At 41.6% G+C, this 22,495-nt stretch overlaps 2 protein-coding genes across 5 annotated transcripts in view; one reads left to right on the top strand and one right to left on the bottom strand.

Annotated features, from left to right (window-relative positions):
* The window catches only part of CAMKMT (calmodulin-lysine N-methyltransferase), a 246,076-nt gene extending 237,779 nt beyond the window's left edge, over positions 1–8,297 (bottom strand). The window contains exons 1-2 of the mRNA XM_087823527.1: positions 8,184–8,297; positions 3,820–3,992 (exon numbers count right to left, since the gene is read on the bottom strand). Coding sequence (XP_087679653.1) covers positions 3,820–3,992; positions 8,184–8,297 — 287 coding nt within the window. The remainder of the gene's footprint in view (positions 1–3,819; positions 3,993–8,183) is intronic.
* A 473-nt stretch (positions 8,298–8,770) lies between these two features.
* Positions 8,771–22,495, top strand: part of PREPL (prolyl endopeptidase like) — a 31,768-nt gene continuing 18,043 nt past the window's right edge. The window contains exons 1-5 of one of the 4 annotated variants that reach the window (XM_016204099.2): positions 8,771–8,904; positions 10,162–10,700; positions 20,027–20,149; positions 20,840–20,906; positions 21,871–22,077. In XM_016204099.2, coding sequence (XP_016059585.2) covers positions 10,482–10,700; positions 20,027–20,149; positions 20,840–20,906; positions 21,871–22,077 — 616 coding nt within the window. In that variant the 5' untranslated portion in view covers positions 8,771–8,904; positions 10,162–10,481. The remainder of the gene's footprint in view (positions 8,905–10,161; positions 10,701–20,026; positions 20,150–20,839; positions 20,907–21,870; positions 22,078–22,495) is intronic. The other 3 variants (XM_016204097.2, XM_016204096.2, XM_016204098.2) reach the window with 3 other exon arrangements.

Raw genomic sequence — 22,495 nt, 5'->3', positions numbered from 1 at the left:
AGAGTCAACCATCCTCATATATACAAAAAAGACAACAGATCTTGGGGGTTTCATAACAACATTTACATTGTCCAGATTTATGCTTCTGATGAAAAGTTACCACGGAAAATTCTTTATTCCTTCAGTTTAAGTATCATCATGTAAAGCTGACAGAAAATAATGGTCAAGGTTTTAATATGGACCACTGCTTATATACCTTTGAATAATATAAAACAGATACAACTATGTACTTTGAATTCACAAATATCTAAATATTTACCCTCTTTGGAGTACTGATTTCAAGTCTAATAAAACTTTACAAACACATAAAAAAACTTAGAACAGAAATCAATATGTAGGGATATTTTAACAAGGGCAAGACTAATAAAAAGTATTGATAAGTATTAAACACCATACATACATCATGTCTGTTGAACTATAGTAGGTGATCTTAGGTGACAAGAACTAAGAAAGTGAAAATGGGGTTTATATTTATGGTCCATGAGGAACAAGACATCCCAAATGCTCAGCTCTTTATCAGAACCCAGAAGCAGATGCACCTTATAACATGTATCGATCACCACTCCTCCGTAGGGGCTGTGATGGCTTTCTCAGTAGCCTCTGCTGATTCTGCCTTGCACTTTCTCACCCCTGTATATTTCCTAGTGTCTTTGCCCTCATCAGGAATTATTTCTCCCTTTTTCCCAGTATATTCAAATACTTCCAGATCCAGTTTAAACTGCTGCTCCTCAAGGCCTTCCAAAAATCACTCCTACCTCTAAACTCCTAATTTGTGTGAAGGTTTCCACTCGTTTGGTAAATAGTTATGTACTGCCTGGTGAGAGTTCTTAGAATAGGTGGTTGACTTTCCTTCTTATTTAATTATTTTTTATTATTTAACTTTTCACATATTTAAGCTCCTTGAGGATAGTATATCTTATACTTATTTTTGTTTACCTCCACAGAAGGTGCTAATATATATTTATTGATTTGAATTTATTTAAAACTATTCATCACTTTTTTTTAATCATTCCATAGTGCTGATTTAACAAACTTAATATAGAGGAAGATGATGGTACTCCATTTCAAAGCTACTTTCTAAACCACTACTTCTGGCTAGCACAAGTAATTTTTTTAAAACTTTTTATGCTTTGGGAGCATTTTAGATCTTGCTTCCCCGCAACTGTTGTCAGTTTTGGCTCAAAGAAACTCATAAAAATTCTCTAAAAAATACTGCTCACGATTTTAAATAATACAACTCAAATAATACTGGAGACAATAGATAAAGATAGCTAAAGAAATGTCATGAAAATATGTTGAGAAAACTTGATATGAAACATCAAAGGGAACAAGAATGAGATCCATGTTGGACAGGTGACAGAAAACAAGGAAAAGCAGTAACTAAGAAACCAACATGAACAAAACTGGCAATGGAATGGAACAAACTATTCTAGGCAGACATCCTCCCCTACCTAAGCAATTTCAGTAATTTTTGCAATTCCCTATATAGTAAAAGAATTATGGAGTAAGAAATGGAATGCTCAGAATCATCAATGAGGAAACTGCTTTTACTAGGCCTCAATCCCTTTATCTATAAAATGAATAAATGGATGCATGACTGATAGAAGTTAAGCTGGGTGAAGGGTACATGGAACTCCTTGTACTATTTTTGCACCTTTCTGAGAGTCTGTAATTATTTCAGAATAAAAGTGTTTAAAAGTACAGGCTGTGGAACCAGACCACCAGGGTTTGAATAGAGGCACAATCAATTACTGGCTCTGTGACCTCAATCGAGTTATTTAATCTCTCTGGGCCTCACTTTCCTCATCTGTAAAATGAGGATAATTAACAGTATTTACCTCATAAGGTGTTATGTGGATTAAATAATACGTGTAAACCACTCACAACAGTGCTTGTCATATAGTAGGCACTCAATAGTAAGCCATTATTAATGTTGTTATGATTTTTAAAATGTTATTCTAAGATCACAGTCAGCTCTAAAATTGTGTATGTTTAAGCTATTTAGGCAAATTTTTAGCTCAGTCACCTATCTTCTCTCCATAAAGTAGGATTAAATGTCATATTTGTATAGACATACCTGTATTTATTCTTTCAAAAATGGATATATCACAAACAACCTGTTGGAGAGGAGTCTCAGTTTATATTCTAGCCTGCCTTCCTGCTACAACCAGGTCATCTCTATCCACCAGGTGGAGAACCACGCCTTATTTTGAAAGTTCTCAAGAACAAGAGATTTCACAGCAATGCTCTCCAGTAATGCTTTCTGGGGCCTTGGTGACGTCCGGAAATTATTCTTGGCGCAGTTTACACTTAGAGCCTCTTGTCACCGGTGGATGTAGAAGGTATGTTTTAGGACTTTGTACCTGAAGACCCCTACTGGATCTCTCTGTTTTTCCTTCTCTTTAATTTCCTTTTATATACTATCTTCCAGCTGTTTATCTTCATTTCTACTTAGAATACATCAAAGCACCTAGCTCTGTACCTGGCTCACACTAAGCATTTAATGCATTTTTCTTTCTTTCCTAACCAAGGACTAAACAAATTATCCGTTAGAACGCGAGACAGTTGAGGTATTCTAATTAGAACCTCATAACGGATGTGCAGGCAACCTAACGAACCCAAAAGTTTTATCTTCCATTTGAAGTCTTCAGTAAAGCAGTATTATGAAACTGTATCCTAACTGTTCCTCCCTGCTTACCCTAGTCAATTTTTATCCAAATCCCAAATTTTCGCTATTATGGTATCTTTTAAAGCTTAGATATTTTAAACTAAAGTAGTTCAAGACATATATAAATAGACATCTTTTGGGAGAACTTTTTTCTTAAAATTATTCCTAGCCTTACCTAAATCTTATTTAGTCACATTTCCACTTAAAATGTTTTTTGCTCTTCTTGCAGTTACTGTAAATGGGCTCCTCCCTCCCTTTCAAAATGTGAAATCTTGTCAAAGAGGGTAGATTTTATAATATCAAATGCCTAAAGTAATACTGCAACATGCTAGACTATAACTGTGAGAGAAAGGTAATTCAGTAAAAATGGCATCTTGTTACTTCAGTTTGCAACTCTCTTATCCCTTTTCTAATGATTTTTAAAGCCAGAACAGTCTGCATGCTTCTCACAATATCAGTGTTTTCAGCTGAATTTTCTCCTCCTATTCTTAAGATTCTATTCTGAAAGTGACAAAACATAAATGGGATAAATACCAAAGCTTGATTTTTTTAGATAACTACTACTTGAAGAGTAGTTTAGAAAAATTCAGTGTTCACTTTCAGCCTTCCTTGCCTCACAAAGAACTTGGCTTTTTGTTATAATCAAATGCCATGAGAGAATGGTTACACGAACCTTTGATTTGCATCACAGTTTATCCTCAAGTGCCACTACATTTTTGAGGATTTTTTTCTTTAGTTCTGAGAATCCAGCAAGAACAAGTTAAAGCAGCAGGAATTCCTAACACAAAGTTGCAAAACCTAACTTCTGATGAAGATTGGTTGCAAGCCAATAGAATGAACAATGAGGTCATTATTGTTTCTCTTTTATAAGAGAAAAATGCTTTTTATAGCTGTATTATTTTTTTAACCCTCGCCCACCGGAGGACATTCTTAGAGAAAGGAAGGGAGCGGGGAGGGGAGAGGGAGGAACGGAGAGACAGAAAGGAAGAAACACTGAGTTGGCTTCCATACACTCCCTGACTGGGGATTAAAACCACAGCCCAGGCATGTGCAACCTTTTTGGTGCACAGGATGACACTCAACCAAATGAGCCACTCCAGCCAGGTGAAACATGCTTTTTGAAACAAAATCTTAACTAGGGTGATGTTTACCTTAAGGAAATACTGTATTCAGGATAGAAGACACTTGTATACCGGACCCATGCACCAAATTCCTCTTCAGTTTCCCCTTTTTTGACTTCCATTACTGAAAACAGATTAAATGATTCAAATCTTCTTACAGATACATGTCGTAGACAATCATCCAGGTGTTTCTGCTTTAGAACCTTTGAAATAAAACCAAATATTGTGGTCATATCATATAAACATAAGTTAAGTGTTCAAAGTTTAAGTGGTAAGGGGACTTTCACTTCCAATAATGGATGATTAGATAATTCAGAGCAACCTTTTACTGAAGACACCTGCAAAAGACCGACAAAATATTGTAAAACATTACTTGACGGCATCAGAGAGCAAAGAAGATGGTGAAGATTTGCCAGTCTAATATCTTTAAAAGGAGATAAATCTAGAGAGGTAAGCCTGGCTTTTGCAGCCATGGTGAGGGGGGGAGGTTTGTCAATTCCAAAAGAAAGAACTGAGAAGATAGCAACACCTTTAACAGTTTGTAGAGTTAGGAGTAAAGACTGAATTTCAAAGCTTATAATGTAAGCAGTGGCAGATATCTTATTCTGAGCCTCTGTGTGTGTGCATGTGTGTGTGTGTCTGTGTGTGTTTTAAGATAAATCAAATGAGTAATTTTGCTGGTATCATTGAAAACTGGGTTTTTAAGTATGGGAGAGGGGAGATACGACTGTAATATTGAGGTTAAGTAAAAACCCTATAGCTCTGAATCTGAATAAAGTATAATAAGAACTAATGATGTATTTCATTTTTTAAAACTATACACACCTTTCCTACACCTGACCACTGAAAAAGTTTAGAAACAATGACCAACTTGTAGCAATGAGCACATGTTTCTGTCTCCAAACACTATTTTCAATTAAAACAAAGTAAGAAGGCCCCTTGGAGAAATTGTTAGATAAGGCCTGGACAGTTTTTACTAAATGCTATTGTTGCTAAATGTTAAAATGTAAAACAGTATTTTTGCAGACTCAGCTGTACCCAGATGAGCTGGACCAGAACCCAAGGATAAGTTTAGCCAATTGCAAAGAAGAAACCAACATGTGATTAACCAGATGCTGTATATACGCAATAGCTAAACCTCCCTTCAGGGAGACAGAGTTTTTAATGTGAATCTTTTATCTGCAAGCAAATAAAACTACTTAACAACAACCACATCTCATTCTTGAATAGAACACCCCAAGCGGCAAACCCACTGTGTCCAGTTATAAAATGGCAGGAACTACACGTATAAGATGAGCCTGAAACATCCTACACAAGAAAACAATAAAGCTATACAAAATTAAGGGTTATATTAAAAGTAATCAGGAGCCAATTTTAGTAGGGTCCATTGGCCAAAGATGGAATAGGGTGAGCATTAACAAAAATAATAGATGTAATAGAATTGAAACACATTAGTTCATAACGGTATTTTTCACAATGCCTCATTGATGATTATGGAAGGATGCTAGAGAACCAACTTATTCGTTTGAAAATCAGTAAATAGAATCAAGTACTTCTCTGTCTTTCCTATATGAAGTGTAACTAAGAGTCCAAATAGAAGATCAGGGGACTTTTCTCTTTCTCCTTTTAATAAGTTTATATTGATTTTTAGAGCGAGAGGAAGGGAGAGGGAGAGAAACATCAATGAGAGAGAGAAACATCTATTGGTTGCGTCCTACACGCCCCCAAGTGGGGATTGAGCCTGAAACCCGGGCACGTGCCCAGACTGGGAATCGAACTGGCGAGCGCTCGGTGCAAGGGAGGATGCTCAACCAACTAAGCCACACCAGCCAGGGTTAAGTTTCTCTGTACAGTAGTTTTTCCAAGTGATAAGTGAGAGAGGAATGACAGAATTAGAGTATCACCATTTTCAACCCTGTCATGAATTCATGAACCTAGGTAATCATCACCGAAAAGAGAAAAAAACAGACATCACTGTGATTACTGATGAAAGTACACAACACCATCACCTTGACCAAACAAAACAAACCCCGTCAAATCTGAACCTTCCTCCCTGCCCCCCTAAGGAAAGAGTCTACTTCTCTGCCCCTTGACCTTGGCTTAGCCGAGTATCTTACTTTGGCCCAGAGGATGTCAGCCAGGGGCTTAGTGCTCCAGTGGTCGGCTTTGCTCGCATCCTGCCGCCGCCGCCTGAAAGCAGCCAGCCGGCTGGGCCAGGTTAGAGCCACGTGGGCCAAGAGCGCAGCCGAGCCGCCCAGGGGCCACGGGCTCCGGGAGGCACCTCCGGGGCGCGCAGGCCGGCGTCCTGGCCCCTGCGACGCGGTGGCGGCCGTCACGCAGCAGTGGCTGACAGCGCGCTGAGGACGGAGCCACGGCCGCCCACCGACCGGCCTCTCGCTAAGGCTGCCCACGACCGGCGCCGCCTGCCAACACACGGGTGGCAGGCCTGTGCCAGGGGCGAGGGCGCACATTCATAGAACACCTGTCCCCAGAGAGAACTCCCGTTGCTGCGACAAAGGCGGGCTCTGACCAACGATCATAGAGTGCCGTGGGGCTGACGGGAAGAGCGGCGGCGCCCACTCGCCCGGGGCGCTGGGCGGCCTCGCGGAGGGGCCGGGCGGAGGGCGGAGGGCGGAGGGCGCAGGGCCGGGCCGGGAGCGGCTCCGCGGCGGGCGGGGCCCGAGGCCACGCGGTTCCGGGCGCCACGCGGCGGCCACTCAGAGCGAACCCGGCCGGTCGCCAGGGCCTTCGCTGGTGACTCGCCGACGTCCTCAGTCAGATGTGACCAATGCAGGCCCGCAGTTACTGCCTCGGTAACGCGACTGCGACCGGTGTCTGCTCGGTTAGAACGCGCCGCCGGTGCCGACGCACGAGGCCATCTCACCTCCTCCTCCGGCACCTCTGCAGCAGCGGCAAAACCAACTCCGGGCGGCTTTCCACCGCCCACAGAGACGCGCGCTTTGAGCCACGGCACCGCAGCAACCCGAAGGCCGCGTGAAAGGCCACTCTGCCAACGAAGGAGCGCCCCAACACCCAGGGCCCAGTGTCCAGGGGGCGGGCGCGGGGACCCCCAGACGCGACGGCCGCGGAGCGCCCGGAGCCCGGCTGCCGGCGGGACGCCCCGCGAGGCGCAGCGCCCCAGACAAACGGGGCCGTGGACGCCCCGCGAGGCGCAGCGCCCCAAACAGGGGCACGTGGACGCCCCGCGAGGCGCAGCGCCCCAAACAGGGGACCGTGGACGCCCCGCGAGGCGCAGCGCCCCAGACAAACAGGGGCACGTGGAAGCCCCGCGAGGCGCAGCGCCCCAAACAGGGGACCGTGGAAGCCCCGCGAGGCGCAGCGCCCCGGGACAGCAGGGGGCCGTGGACGCCCCGCGAGGCGCAGCGCCCCGAGACAGCAGGGGCACGTGGACGCCCCGCGAGGCGCAGCGCCCCGGGACAGCAGGGGCACGTGGACACCCCGCGAGGCGCATTGCCCCGGGACAGCAGGGGGACGTGGACACCCCGCGAGGCGCAGCGCCCCCAGACAGCAGGGGGGATGTGGACACCCCGCGAGGCGCAGCGCCCCGGGACAGCAGGGGGACGTGGACACCCCGCGAGGCGCATTGCCCCGGGACAGCAGGGGGACGTGGACACCCCGCGAGGCGCAGCGCCCCCAGACAGCAGGGAGGATGTGGACGCCCCGCGAGGCGCAGCGCCCCCAGACAGCAGGGGGGATGTGGAGCCCCCGGAGCCCGGCTTCGGGAGGCGCAGCAGCGGCGTCCGGAACCGTCAGCGGACGTCACTCCGAGCGGGTGGGGGAGAGCCAGTGACGTCAGAGCGGACGCCCGTCGGGCCTTCCCGGGGCTGAGGCCGCGCCGGGGAAGCGGCTCCGGCGAGGAGAGGCTGACCGCCGTGACCCAGCTCTCCCGCCGGGGCCGGCCCCTTCCCACCCCGAGACGCGGGCACTTCCAGGCTCGGGGCGGGGGGCGGGGCAGCGGCGACTCCCCCGGCCCTCGGCCCTCACGGCGGCCACGCCCAGCACGCGGCCACGCGGCCTCCGCGCCGGGACCCGACGCGGCGCCGGCTCGGGCGGGGGTTAAGGCGGAGGCGCGGGGCAGGGACTGGAGCGGCCGCGGGAGCAGAGCGGCGCGGGCGAGGGAGCGGCGTCCCCGACGCGCACAAACGTCCAAGCGCGGTTCCCTGCTGCGCTCTCCGTTCCCAGGGGCTCGGGCGTCGGCCGCCCCGGCCCCGCACAACCCGCCTGGCCCCCTTCGGGCGGGCGTTCAGGGGAGCCAGTGGGCACGTCCCAGGCGGCTGCCGACGGGACCGTGGGACGAGCAGCCGCGGGTCCCCGCCCCGCGCAAGAGCCGGGAGCGGCCGGAGGTGACGGCGAGGCGGACGGCTCTGCCTCACCTGCCGCAGGAGCTTCCACCGGGCGGCTCCCGGGGCCGCGCTGCCCTCCGCCGGGCCCCCGCCCGAGGCGCGCGCGGCCTCGCTGGCCCGGGCGCCGGCCGCTCCAGACTCCATCCCCGGGCCACCTGCACGCGCGCGGCGCCACCGCCGCTCTCCCCTGCCAGGACCTGCCTACTTTTCCCTGTCAGGAACTGTGACGCCAACCCCCCTCCCGCGGCCGGAGACACCCCCCCCAAGCCGCATTTCCGGTTTTCCCGTCTCCTTGACAACCGAGCCCGCGCCGCTCGCGTCATTGCACCATTTTGATGGCGGCCACCTTGAGTGAGGGAGACGGGAGGATGGGGGAGCCGCGGCAGAGCTAGTGGGACGCCGCCCCTCTTTGTTTTCTTCTCCCCCCTCATCGAGAGTTCGGGATACTAGCGAAGAACCAGAAGGCTTATGTTTTTGCTGGTTAAAGAACCCAGGCGGTGAAAGAAAGTCCACTCGTGACCACAGTAAAGATGGCGAAGTCGGCTTCGTGCACGCGCTAGGCTGGCTGACGTAACCTGCGTGCTGCACCGCGGCGCTGGGCGGCGCGGGGAGGTTGCGGCTCTGCGGGCTGCGGACGCAGACTTCGGCCGGACGCGACCGCGGCCACACCGCGCTCCTCCCCGAGCGCCTCGGTTCTTCGGCCGGCCTCCGCTGGTTTCGGGGTGCAGAGCCGGACTGCCTCGCGATTCGCGTACGTACGGGTGCTGGGGGCTCTTCCCTTTTTCCCTTTATCCCCCCCTCCCAGCCACCCCTTAATCCCGTGGTCCTCGCTCTCTGACCGATGTCCCTTCACCGCGTGGCACATGGTCCACGGCTTCTCGCGCTCACATCACCTCGTGCCTGGGGCGAATGGTGTCTCCGGGGAACACCCACCCATCACCCACCCCACCCCCACCCTAGCCTTCCCGGCGCCGCCTCTCCCGGCGGAGGAAGGGGGGATGGACGAGGGCTGCCCGCGTGGATACAGCGACGTAGGTTATTTGTTTACTTCCCTTGATTTTGCTGGTGTCGGCCACTGCCCCCCGTTCTCACTCGCCCATTATTTTGCTGCGACACGGAGATGGCAGGGGGCGGGGGCGCTGTGCAGACCTGGCGCAGCTTTGTGCCTTGGATGCCGCGGGCTTCTGTGGATTCGGCGCTGACAGCATCCAACAGTGCACCAGGTCTAGGTGTTTCCTACCCTAATAATAGTCACGACTTATTGAGCGGTTACTACGTGCCAGGCACCGTATTAAGATCTTAACGTAAATTGTTTCGTTTTATTCTTACAACAACTCCATAGCGAAAATGGTGCGTTATCTCCGTTTTGCAGATGAGGAAACTGAGGCACAGGTAGAAAGTTAAAGAGTGAAGACCTGAACCCAGGTCTGACTCTTAACTACTTACTAGTTTTAATTACCTTTGATAAGTCAGTAAGAACCAGCTTCCCGACAGAAACCAGAGATGGCCTCAACATTTTGTTTGTGCATCCTGAAGCAATTTTTGTCTGTTAAATAGCTAAATAAGTCCAATTGTTGTTACGTCCAAGATTTGGAGCCAAACCATTTTGGACTTTTTGTTGTACCACTTACTGTCCCAGTCACCTGGGACAGTTGCTTAAACTTCCCAGAGCCACAGTTTGCTCACCTGTAAAATGAACATCATAATAGCTACTCTATCAGGTCCTTATGGAGTTTAAATTAGACAGAGTATGTAAAAGCACCTGGCACGTAGCAAACATTCAACATATATAGTCCCCCTTCCTCCACCTTTATTAAATAATTGGGCTTTTCCAGCTTATCCTCCATATACATACATACCCTGTGTTCTCAGTTATGTAAGATCAAAGCCGTTTTGCCTTTTAAAACCTCAGAATCCCTGAGATGCCCCCATTAACTCTGTGTACTTATTTGCAAATTTTTATTTTGTTTTTTATTTTGTTTTCTGTTTTTTTGTTTTTGTTTTTTAGTTTGCCCCTATGTGTACCAGAATCAATGCTGCATAGTTTGAACCTGATAGGATTGACTTTACAAATGAAACATTTTTGTCACATCTGCCAAGAAGTATGATTTGAATGAAACTTTAACTTATACAAGTTTTCAGATATTGTTAACGCATTTCTCAGCTGTCTGCAGTTATTCATTACCTGAGGGGGTGCATGGCCCTGAAGGGGAATGATAAGACCTGTGGATCTTAGATCCTCTGAGAACCCACTACTGTATAATCATACCTATGAAATCACTTGTGCTGGCAGCCCCAAAGGGAGTGTAAGCCAGAGACTTTGATATCATGCAGCCGAAGAGCAAATTATTTCTCCAGGCCTTGAAATATAGTGTTCCTCACCTTGGGAAATGCATGCAGAAACGGCATTTGAATCACTGTAACTTCGCTGATCGTTATTACAGTAGAATAAAGTTGAAAAAATATCACGTAAACAAGTGCCTGCAAAATAAACCCAAGATATCAGAGTTAGCAAGAAACATCCCAAGTCGGAACTTCTCATGTAAGGTATGGACTGTTTAAGTTTACCTATTTGTAGGTCATTAAGATTAATTTTAGCTTAAAAATAATTCTAGTTTGATTTTTTAAATGTTCTGGCTCAATTGTCTATAGTCAAATTAAGTATAAAAGACTATATACATATATTTATAGAGTTCTAATAAAAATATAGATTTATGTAATGATTCACCTTAGAAATTCCTTAGTGTGCGGGCACCTGTGCATTTCAAAGCATAATTCCGTTTTCTTAAAATTCCTAGAATATCATAATAGCTCTTAATAAAATCTAATATTATAGTAATTGTTTTATGAATATCAAATTAGTAAACTTCAGTAAAGGCCATGTACTTTTGTGTTGCTTCTGTGTAAAAAAACAAAAAAAGGATTTGCAATTTTTACCACTTGGGTCCTTTAGGAAGATGCTTTCAGACCTTTGTACTTTGGCCAGACCCCCAAGTTGTACTCATGATGTCATCCTTGAGAACCCAATTGCCTTTATGTGTAGACTAACCACACATCCCAGTTTGCCTGGGATGGTCCCGATCTACACCTGTTGTCCCTGCGTAATTATTAATAGTGTCCCCTTTCCTCTCTAAAGTGTCCTGGTTAGGATGGTAGATCATATGTTCATCCTACTTGTTTGAGATTAAGTTATTTATTTATGCTGCTGCCTCTTTGGCATACCTCCCCTACCCTATACTTGTTCCTTAGGTTGTTTAAGGTCCTTAGGTTCCTTAAATTACATTTAGGGGTGATACTCTTCCAATATTTAGTATATTTTATTATTTTAATTTCTAGTTTTAATCGTTGCATACTGATTTTTCTTATTCTGTTTTTATTTCCTCATTTTTTATTTTGGTAAAATATGTATAATATAAAATGTGCTATTTAAACCATTTTTAAGTGTAATTTAATGGCATTAATTACATTCACAATGTTGTACAGCCATCACCACTGTTTCCAAAACCCTGCCATCACCCAAAAACATATAACCATTAAGCAATATCCTACTTTTTTTGAGTTCCTGGTAACCTTTAATCTACTTGGTCTTTATGAGTTTGCCCATTCTAGGTGATGCGTATAAGTGGAATCATAATATTTACCTTTTTTTGTTTGGTTTATTTTACTTAGCATAATGTTTTCAAGGTCCATCCATGTTGTAGCATACATCAGAACTTCATTTCTTTTTATGGCTGAATAATATTCCATTATGTGTACATACCACATTTTGTTTATTCATTCATCTGTTGGTGGACACTTGAGCAGCTTCTAATTTTAAAAATGATTTTTTAATATTTTACTCATTTTATCTGTTTTTTTATTTAATTCTTACTCTTCTCTAGCTCATACTTATTTGTTGTGGGTTTTGTGTATGTGATTTTGTTTATTTTTTGCTTTTAAACTTATTATCAGTTGCTAGACTTTTACTCCTTACATTTTAGTCTTTCATATTATTTTTCTTTTAATAGCATCTTTAGCACTTTCTTTCTAGAAATTTTTTTTTTGAAGATCTAATTGGCTTTATTAGGTAATTCATGAAAGGGGCAGTATCCCAATCTAGCAACTAGAAGGGTGCTCCCTCATGCAGGAATTCTTTATACCTTTTCTTTCATTTTCACTCTGTGTGTGTACACATGTACAACTTTATCATACTTTAGAAAAATAAACTTAAATTTTACCTTTTTGGCAATTTTAGACCTTTAGATCATTTTATTTTACATGTGTTGTTTAGAACATTTTGTCATCTTGTGCTTTTATCTTAAGTCTTCATTTATAAATAGTAGGCAGGAATTACCATCCGAGTGACAGCTGTGACATTAGATCACACCCTGTGCAGGAGGTTGACTTTTTTTAACCCCTCCATTTGTCCCTGAAGCAACTTTTCAATTCTCTTTCATAGATACCTATCACCTAGAAACTTTATCCTGACTCCGTGACTCCAAGTTAAGGGGCTCTTTTAGTGATTCCTTTGCCTAATAAAGTAGTCCTGCTTTCATATGTCATATATCAGCCATTCCTTCTGTGAGAAATGATAAGATTAAAAGTTGTGATCTCTGTCCTTTGTGAGTCACTGGGACCTGGGGAAGCTGTGAAGAGACCTGTATAGATAAGAATGTACATTTCCTTTCAGCAAGCATTCACTCACTTCCATCTTTGCCCACTCTTATGGGTACAACAAAGTACAAAAAGTAATTAAGTCCTGTAGACAAAACATTTTCTTAAAGTACAAACCTATTTATATAAGGTAACTATAGAGCAAGAGAGGACAACATATATAATAGAAATGCCAGAAGAGATCTAGCCATGACTGGTGTGCCCGGAACTAATCTTCCTGACTACCGGGAAAGGGAAGAGGTTCAACTGGTGTTCTCTAGAAACCTCCAAGTGCTAATCTCATGATTCTGTACCTCTTACCTTATTGCCTTAGAAACAAACTATCGCCTTTATGTCTGGACTCTTTAGTACCAACTTCTGCAGCCTGGCTGTGTATCAGAAATCCTGAGGGCTTTTCAGAAATCACATTCCTGGATCGCCCCATCTGCTGGATCAGAATCGCTGTGCCTGTGGACTAGGGGTCTGTTTGTTGCTGTTGTTGGCTTCTGGGCCTTTTTTAAAGTTCCTTGGGCAATTTTGAAATTCCCAGCCTGCCACTGACCGTGGACCTGCATTTAGGAACTAGAGTTGCTTGGTGGTTGGTGATCAAGTGTTGCTGACCTAAACCTAATTGAATTCATTCTTTCTGAAGTTCTTATTGGCAAGTACCTTAGCTTTCCATTTTACATTAGCAAGATGGCAAGATGAGCTTACTCCATTACTCATGCACCAGCTAGCAGTATCAAAGACCAATATCAAACCGGAGACCACACTTGTCTGCCACATCATTCCACTCTGCTCCGCATAAAAAATTAATTTCTAAAGTCTTTGATCATGATAATTTAATTAATGAAATGCAATAAGAAAACCAAAGAGAAAGGGCTAAGTACTTCGGTTAAACATTGGCCCATTGGCTTTTTCTACAATATAGATTAGCAGTTCCTGTAGTAGTCTCTCTAAGGTAGATAGGCATTATTCCATTGTATGATATACCACAATTAATGCATTTTCTTTGGACAAGCATGTAGGTTGTCCAATTTCTAGACTTAAAAAAAACAGCAAAGTACAGTCTTACATCCATATGTGCCCTTTATCCATATGTGCTAGTCTTTGTAGATAGTAGTCTCTATCTAGAATCAGAATTCCTGATTGTATTCATATCCTAATGTTTCTTGTCAAATTAATTTCTAAATTGATAGAACTATCTTACACTAGGAAAGAACATGTGAAAATCCTATCTTTATATATCTTGAGTAACATTTGATATTATCAGATAGACCATTTCCTTTTTGCCCTTTTGATGGATAAATGTATGTCGTTTAATTCTCATTTCCCTGAATGAGATTGAGCATCTTTTCTTATGTTTATTGACCCCTTGGTGTTGTCTTCTTGAATTGCTTATTCATGTTCTTTGACCAATTTTCCTCTTGAGTTACTTTTTCTGACTGATTGGTAAGAGTTCTTTATGTGTCCTTTGCCTTTTATGTGTGCTATGTCTTTTACTTTGATTATAATGTCTTTTGTTAAATAGGTTTTAAGTTTTTGTTTTGTTCTGTCTGTGTTTCATTCAACTCAGCAGTTATTTGTTGAACACCTACTATACACCGTTCTAGCTGGTGGGTATAGAGCATTGAGCAAAGGAAACAAAAATCCCTGCTTTCATGGAGCTTACCATTGCATTGGTGAGAGAAAAATAAAGAAATATATGAGTAAAATACAAAGTAGGTCAGAGGCGATGGGTGCAATGGAAAATAAAATGAGACAGGGAAGGAATGAATATGCCGTGTTGAGATAGGGAGAATTGTTTAAAAATGCCTACTACTGGTCCGGGAAGGCCTATCTAAGAAGGTGACATGTGAGCAGTAGCTTCAAGTACATGGAAGAGGCCAGTGTGCCTCAGAGCAATTGGCCTGGGAGGAGTGTAGTAGTAGATGAGGTCAGCAAGTAAGGAGACAAGATCCTTTAGGACCTTATAGGCCATTATAAGGATTTTTGCTTTTCCTCTGGAGCAAGATAGGGAAACCACTGGAAGGGTTTTGAGGGAAGGAGTGATGTGAGCTGACTTTAGGCTCTTTTTGTTGAAAGTAGACTATAGAAGGCAAAGGCAGAAACAGAGAGAACATTAGCCTTTTGCAGTAATCCAAAGGAGAAATTATACTGGTACCACCAGAGTAGTACCAGTGCAAGTGTAAGAAGTGGTCAGATTCTAGATATATCGTGACTGTAGAATTGACAGGATTTGCAGATCACTTGGTTGTGCAAGAGAGAAATACAAAGACGACCTTGAGGCTTTTAAGTCTAAGCAGCTGGAAGGACAAGAGTTATCATTTATGAAGATAGGAACGATCGCCTAAAGAACAAATTTTGTAGGGAGAGGTACATGGGGAGATTGGAAGTTCAGTTTTGGACACTATGTGACATGCCTAGTAGATATCCAAGTAGAAATATTGAGTAGTCAGTTGGATATAAATAGCATTTAAGGTCACAAGGCTCAATGAGATCACCAAGGGAATTAGTGCAGACTGTAGATAAAAAAGTAGTCCAGGGCCTGCCAATGTTAAGAAGCCAGAGAGCTGAGTAGAGACCAGCTACAGAGACAAGAAAGGCCAGTGAAATAGGAGCCAAACAATGAGAACGAGGTATCTTGGAAGCCAAGTGAAGAAAAGTGTTAGGAGAAGGAAGTCATTAGCTGTGCCATGGTGCTGATAGTTCAAATAGTATAAATAGCTAAAATTAACGTTTGTACTTTGCATTGCAGTGGTCATCAGGGACTTTGACAAGAGCAGTCAGTAGAATGAGAAGGGCAGAAATCTTACTGGACTCCAGAGAAGGGGGAGGAGAGGATTTGGAGGCATGGAGCAAAGGAAACAATTACTTTCTTTCATTTAACAATCACTTTTGAAAAGCAAACAGCAAATATAACTCGATATTTTATTTTATATATATATATATTTTAAATATATCTTTATTGATTTCAGAGAGAGGAAAGGAGAGGGAGAGAGAGAGATAGAAACACCAATGATGAGAGAGTCATTGATCGAGCCCACAACCCGGGCATGAGCCCACAGCCCATGTCCCCTGACCGGGAATCGAACCCTGATCGCCTGGATCCTAGGTCGACGCTCAACCGCTGAGCCACGCCCGGCCGGGCATAACTCGATATTTTAAATGAATGTAATGAAGATTCTTAAAAAGTGTTTCACAGATGCTAAATAAGATGTGTGCTGCCCTGGCCGGTGTGGCTCAGTTGGTTGCAGCATCGTCCCATACACCAAGGGGTTTCGGGTTCCATTCCCGGTCAGGGCAATGCCCAGGTTGAGAGTTTGATCCCCAGTTGGAGTGTGTGCAAGAGGCAACTTCCTCTCTTACATTGATGTTTCTCTCTCTCTTTCTCTCTCTCAAAATCAATAAAATATAATAAAAATGTGTACTAATATGAATATACTTTGGGTATGTTAATTAAAGATTTGTTACAGGTATGTAATTACAGGTATGTTAAACAATTGGGAGACCATTTATCAGGTCAAGGAAGTTCCTCTCTATTCCTAATGTAAGGTTTCATTATTTTTTAAAATGTGTTATTTTCTTTTTTCCCCTGCATTAATTGAAATGACCCTAAGATTTTATCTCCTTTATTTGTGTTAGATTACATTGATACATTTTTCTGATGTTGAATTTCTTTATTACATTTATCACTCTTAGGATAAATCCTTCTTGGTCACATAGGGTTTTATTATTACTATTGTTTTTGTTTTGTGCTTTTTAAAAATACATTGATTTATCATTTTATTTTAGATTTTTAAATTTAAATTTTACAGTAAGATTGATTTTTAACTGTCATTGTCCAGTTTTGGTTTCAAGGTTATATTAGCCTGATAAAATTCGTTGAGTAGTTTTAAGTAGTAGACATTTTTTCTTAAATAGTAGTTGACATATGAAAAGATAATCTGTTCCTTGAAGATTCAAGAAAGCTACCTTTGAAAGTATCCATTTTGTCTGTGTTTTCAAATATATTGGCACAAAGAACTTTATTGTGATTTTTTTTAAATCTCTGTTATATCTCTAGTTATTCCATCTTTTTCATTCCTAATATTCTTTATGTCTTTTTTAAATCAGCTTTGCTCTACATGTCTTTTTTAGTACATTTTTCAAAGAACCAATTTTATATTTTATTGATCCTCTCTTTCATCAATTTCATTGAAACAAATTAATTTTATTTCCTCTCTTCTACTTCCCTTTAGGTTTACTCTTCTCTTTTTCCTTCTTAAATTGAAATGCTTTATATTTGCAAACCCAATAGTGTCAGATTGTCCCACTATTAATGATGCTATCGATGCTTCATCATTTTGGTTAGGGAGATAAATGCTTCTTCTCTCCATTGTTAAAGGAGTATTATTCCCTTTGCAAATGCTAAGTAATCAGTAGGGCAACACTTTGGTACTGTGCAAATACTGTGTTACCCAACATAATTTCACCTAATGAGTTAAACAACCACTAATGATCTTTACCCTAGTCAGTTATTTCGCTGGGGCTTGCTAATGATTTTCTAATTCTCTTATTCTTTCTACATTTACTAGCTGGTATTATTTCATAAAGAAGAGTTTCCTGTTTTGTTGTACCCTCTTTTTATTTTTTTATTTTAGTTTAGTGGGGAGGTTTTTTGCTTGTTTTCAAGTTACTGTGCATTTTTTCAGTGTATTATAATAAATTACAGTCATTATTCCTTTTGATGCTCAAATTGTCTCCAGTATGGCTAGTAGGAACCCCTTCAAACTAGCCCTTTTCTCCTTTTGACAAGTCTCCTTTAATCTTTGAGCATTTCCTTGCTTCCTGGCAGATGTCCTAAGCCTACTTTTTACTCTCCCTGCCCCAGACTTGAAATTAGCCATTTATTATTGGCACCATTTTGATTAAAAGCAGTCTAGGATCCTTCTACAATGCCATTTTTGCTATAACGAAGCCTACCTATTCCATTCTTCTATGTTTTCATTACTAAAATGGTTTTGTGGTGGGCCACCTGAGAGGTGGGAAGGAGCCCTTCTTTTTTCTACTAATGGAGTGATACTGTACATGCAACCTTCTTAAAATTTCAAGTTAAGCTATCCTCACCTCAGCTCCATTGGGTAGTATATGCCCTTGAAACCAATAGACTATTAATGTATAAGATAATTGGCTAAAATGGATAGATTTTGCTGCAAACCCTAATGTTAATGCTAGCCGACATTGAAATGAATGCAAGCTTAAAAAACAGAGTAGGTATTGTTGGGACAGAACTAAAACCAAAACAAGTTGGAGTACTTTATGAATATTATATAAAATCTCAGTTTCCCTGGGTGTAATTATTTTTTAGTAATTATTTACAAGACTTTTGAAAGCTACTTCTCTTTTGTTGAGGCAGTTAAAAATTCTTTTGTTTTCAGGGTTATTTTGGTTCAGGTAAAGCTCAGTCTATTTGGATTTTTGACATAGAAAAAAGTTAAGAGTATAGAGTAGGTTTCACTACAAGGGCAAGTATTGGGCCAAACTCTGTTGCCTTTAGCCCTGCTTTGGCTATGGCTCTTAATAAGAATGGGTATTTAAAGGTGGCAGAGCCCAACTCCCTGACCTAAAATGTGCTAGGAGCTGTCAGGTAGTATAAACAGCTATCCTGACTACTTCAAAAGTTCTGATGGGAATTGTGAAACAGACAACCATGTATCTGGAAATGAAAAGGCAGATCCTGTTGCTAAGCTAACAGCTTCAGGATAGATCTCTGGTCCTCTTCTGATTTGTGTTTAAGTGACAGTTGGAAATTATTGATACAGATATATTTCTTCACTACTCTAAAAATCAACTCTAGATTTTATAGAAATGCAAAAAATATAAATGAAAAATAAACACAAGCCTCTAGTATTTGGACTTCAAATAATTACTGAAGCATATTATGATCAAAGTAGACACTGAATGATCTAGACGACCATAACAACCATTGTTGCTACTCTGAATCTAATCCAAACAATAAAGCATCTCAAGAATTCTAAGGGAGAAACTTTGTGAAAATGATTGTTTTTCCATTTAATTTGTTTTGATAATTTTTCTATTTTAGTTATATGTTTAACTTTAGATTATAAAGGCTTTGTGATATAAACTGTATTTATAGTCTACATTTTCTACAGTGTTGGTCAAGTACCATGGACACACTTATGTAACAAATATTTACCAGCTGTTGGAGGTCCTTACCAAAGGCTTAGTGCCCCTCTGGCACAAATCACTGTACAGTTGTTATCTTTGGCAGAAAGTTGACATCGAAAATCTTGGCTAAAATTATTTTGCTTAAACAAGGCAAACCTGTTGGTGTTAAATTATTGAACCCTTTTTTATCTGACAACTGAGGTTTTACCTTATATAAATTTTGATACTTTATATGGTATTTATGTGCTAACCAGAGGTCAGCTAAAGCTTAGCTTATTAGATACTCCCAATAAAATAGAGTGCTTATTTAGCTCTCATCTGTATCTCTATTCATGTTCGTTAATTTTCCACTATTTTTCCTTGTTCTTCCTTTTATATGGGGAATACCTTTATTTTTTTTCTTAAACTCGTAGAGAAGCTCTGTTTTATAAAGGACTAATTAACCTTTTGATCTGATAAACAGTTCTATTTGGGGAACTCCATATCCCCACAATAGAAGAAAATTATGGCTAATGAAGATACAAAGCAGGACAAATTTCTTACCATAACTCTTGCTGTGAATAAAGAGTGAACATTTATTAATAAAAATGCCTTCCTCTCCCATCGACAATTCCCTCCTTTTAGGAGACATTTTAGTACTTTATAAAACTCAGTAGACTTTTTTTTTTTTTTTCTCTTGCACCTCTCACCCTGATCATTAAATATGTAAACATTCATAGGATTTCCTTTACTGCTTAATTTTCTATAAACCTTTCCCATAGCATTTCTGAACATTGTCCAGTGCTTCTTGGTGATTCTGCATCTTAAGGATCTATCTATTTAAATTAATAGTTTGGCTGTCAATTATCCAGATCATTTTCTTTGTTTACATTTCTAAATGAAAAAAAGAAGATTAGTTATTGAGCTTGAGAAACAACATTTAAGATCTGTGAAATGCACACTATTTCATAGGTATAGACCAACATTGTAGTACTTGCATAAAAAGGAAATGAGAATGATCTTTTAAAAGATAATTCTTTATCTTTCCCTAGTTTGAAATATTATGATCATACCAATAAAACTTTTTCCAGGATTTTCTGCCTAATAAACAAGAAAACGAAAAATCCCTTCCAGAAAACATGGATGCATTTGAAAAAGTGAGAACAAAATTAGAAACACAGCCACAAGAAGAATACGAAATCATCAATGCAGAGGTAGGATATTTATGAGTTTAACTCTGATACTACCAGTCAGGATGAAATAGCTTGTGATTTATAGACATAATCCCACATAAATTAGACTGCTTTTGGCCTTAAAAACATACTTTAAAACTTAAAGAACAAAGAATAAGAATAGTGTGATCCTTAAAATAAATTATCGAAATCAAGATGAATTTTCGAGTGTATTTTGCTAATTCTAGGTTCTGGAAACAATGAATTCTGTTTCAAATTTTTAAAAATAATTCCAAGGATAAGTTCAAATGAAACTAAGTCATATTTCTTTGTTATTAGAAAAGTATTTGATTGCTTTATCTACACTTTCTTTAAATGAAAAATTCACATTAGTGTAGTATCATGAAAGTCAAATGTTTATTTGACTATTTTATGGTTACCACAATCAATTGTATTTAATATATAGGTATTAGACAAGAGTACTATTCATTCTCTCGACTTCAGATTGTCTATATCTGTCACCCCACAGAGGATAAGATGCTTTGTGTAAAAAGTGATCCATTTTATATTTTTGAAGGGTTCATTCATAAACTTCAACAGGTCTGCTTTTATGAAAGATCTCATTTCTTCATCTTGACTAGGCAGACCATTAAACAGTTAAGTTAAATCTTGTTTACATCATTAAATTATTCATTACGTTTTATTAAATAAACCATTTCTTTTCATTGTCAGGTTAAACATGGTGGTTTTGTTTACTATCAAGAAGGTTGCTGCTTGGTTCGTTCAAAAGATGAAGAAGGTATACCACAGTTTTTCCTTTTAACATACTCTGATTTTTCAGATTTCACATTTTTCATAGGAAATTTTATATTAAATTCTCAAAGGTATAGCCCTGGCTGGTGTGGTTCAGAGCATCGGCCTAAGCACCGAAGGGTCTCGGGTTCACTCCCTGCTCCCAGTCGGGACGCGTGCGGGGGGCAACCAGTTGCTGTATCTCTCTCACATCAATATTTCTCTCTCCCTACCTCCCCTCTACTCTCTCTGGAAAAGCAGTAGAGAAATATCTTCACTCATTGGGTGAGGATTAACCAAAAAAAAAAATCACAAGGTATAGAAAATATTTTTTTAGATTATTTCTGAATTTTTGTTAAATGACTAGCTTTTAGTATCTGGGTTTGTTTAAGATATAGTTTACAGCCACACTCAAAAGCTGTGACAGGAAGAGTGGAGGTAGTACCCAGCATTTTTTGAGCATCTGCTGTATCCCAGGCACTATACTAGGTGCAGTTATTCAATGCCCTTTACTTTTTCTTTCTAGGTTCTATATGGTCTATAAATACTAGACTATAAAGGTATCGAATAATATGACGTAAGTTAATGCATAATGTAATACTGACTAGCACAGGATAATATTAAGTAACCAGTGCCAGTTTCTATGTACATCAAGCTGCCATTAATGCTGTAGGAAGCGAGAATATAGCTTCTTACAGAAGAGGAATGCTGATTTATTTTTTTTATTTTTAATCCTCACCTGAGGATATTTTTACTGATTTGAGAGAGAGAGAAACATCAATCAGTTGCCTCCCGTACGAGCCCCAACTGGGAATTGAACCCACAACCTTTTTGGTACGTAGGACAGTGCTCAGCTAGCTGAGCTACCCAGCTGAGCAGGGGAGTGAGTGCTGATGTGAAACACTGACACACAGTTTAAAATATTTAAGTACCTCTGCGGCCTTACCTCTTTCATCCCTTTCTTTATGCAGCAGACAGTGACAATTACGAAGTTTTGTTCAATTTGGAGGAACTTAAATTAGACCAGCCCTTCATTGACTGTATCAGAGTTGCTCCTGATGAAAAATATGTGGCTGCCAAGATAAGAACTGAAGATTCTGAAGCGTCTACCTGCATAATTGTGAAGCTCACTGATCAGCCTGTAATGGAAGCTTCTTTCCCCAATGTGTCCAGTTTCGGTAAGCCACCAACCAAGACAGTCTCCTGTGTTGACAAAGGAACAGCAGGGAATTGTTCACACTTTTGAAACATTTTCCTTGCCCGTGTGAGTGAATGAGGCGAGTGCCTGATCCGTTGACCCCTGTGGACTCTACACCTTGCTGTGTGTCCCTTACTCGGGAGACTGCCCCTTCTTGAATTACATACCCAACAGCAGATTGCCCACGGTCACTACCAAGAGAAACTTTGGAACATGTTGAACAAACTTATTCATCAGTAGAAGTGGGGGTATTTTTACTAGTAGAGCCAACTCTAAATTTGATCTTTGATCATTGAGTAAAGCGTGTGTCTGTACTTTACCCTCCTTTGTCATTTTCTGACAGATTTCCCCATTGTTTAATAACTAAATGCTTTTGCAGGGGATTGGAATTATACCCT

Source organism: Miniopterus natalensis, chromosome 13 (genome assembly GCF_054644295.1).
Source record: "Miniopterus natalensis isolate mMinNat1 chromosome 13, mMinNat1.hap1, whole genome shotgun sequence".
In the NCBI taxonomy this organism is placed as follows: Eukaryota; Metazoa; Chordata; class Mammalia; order Chiroptera; family Miniopteridae; genus Miniopterus; species Miniopterus natalensis.
The sequence above is the reverse complement of the archived record's forward strand: the minus strand, read 5'-3'. Positions and strand labels throughout refer to the sequence as shown.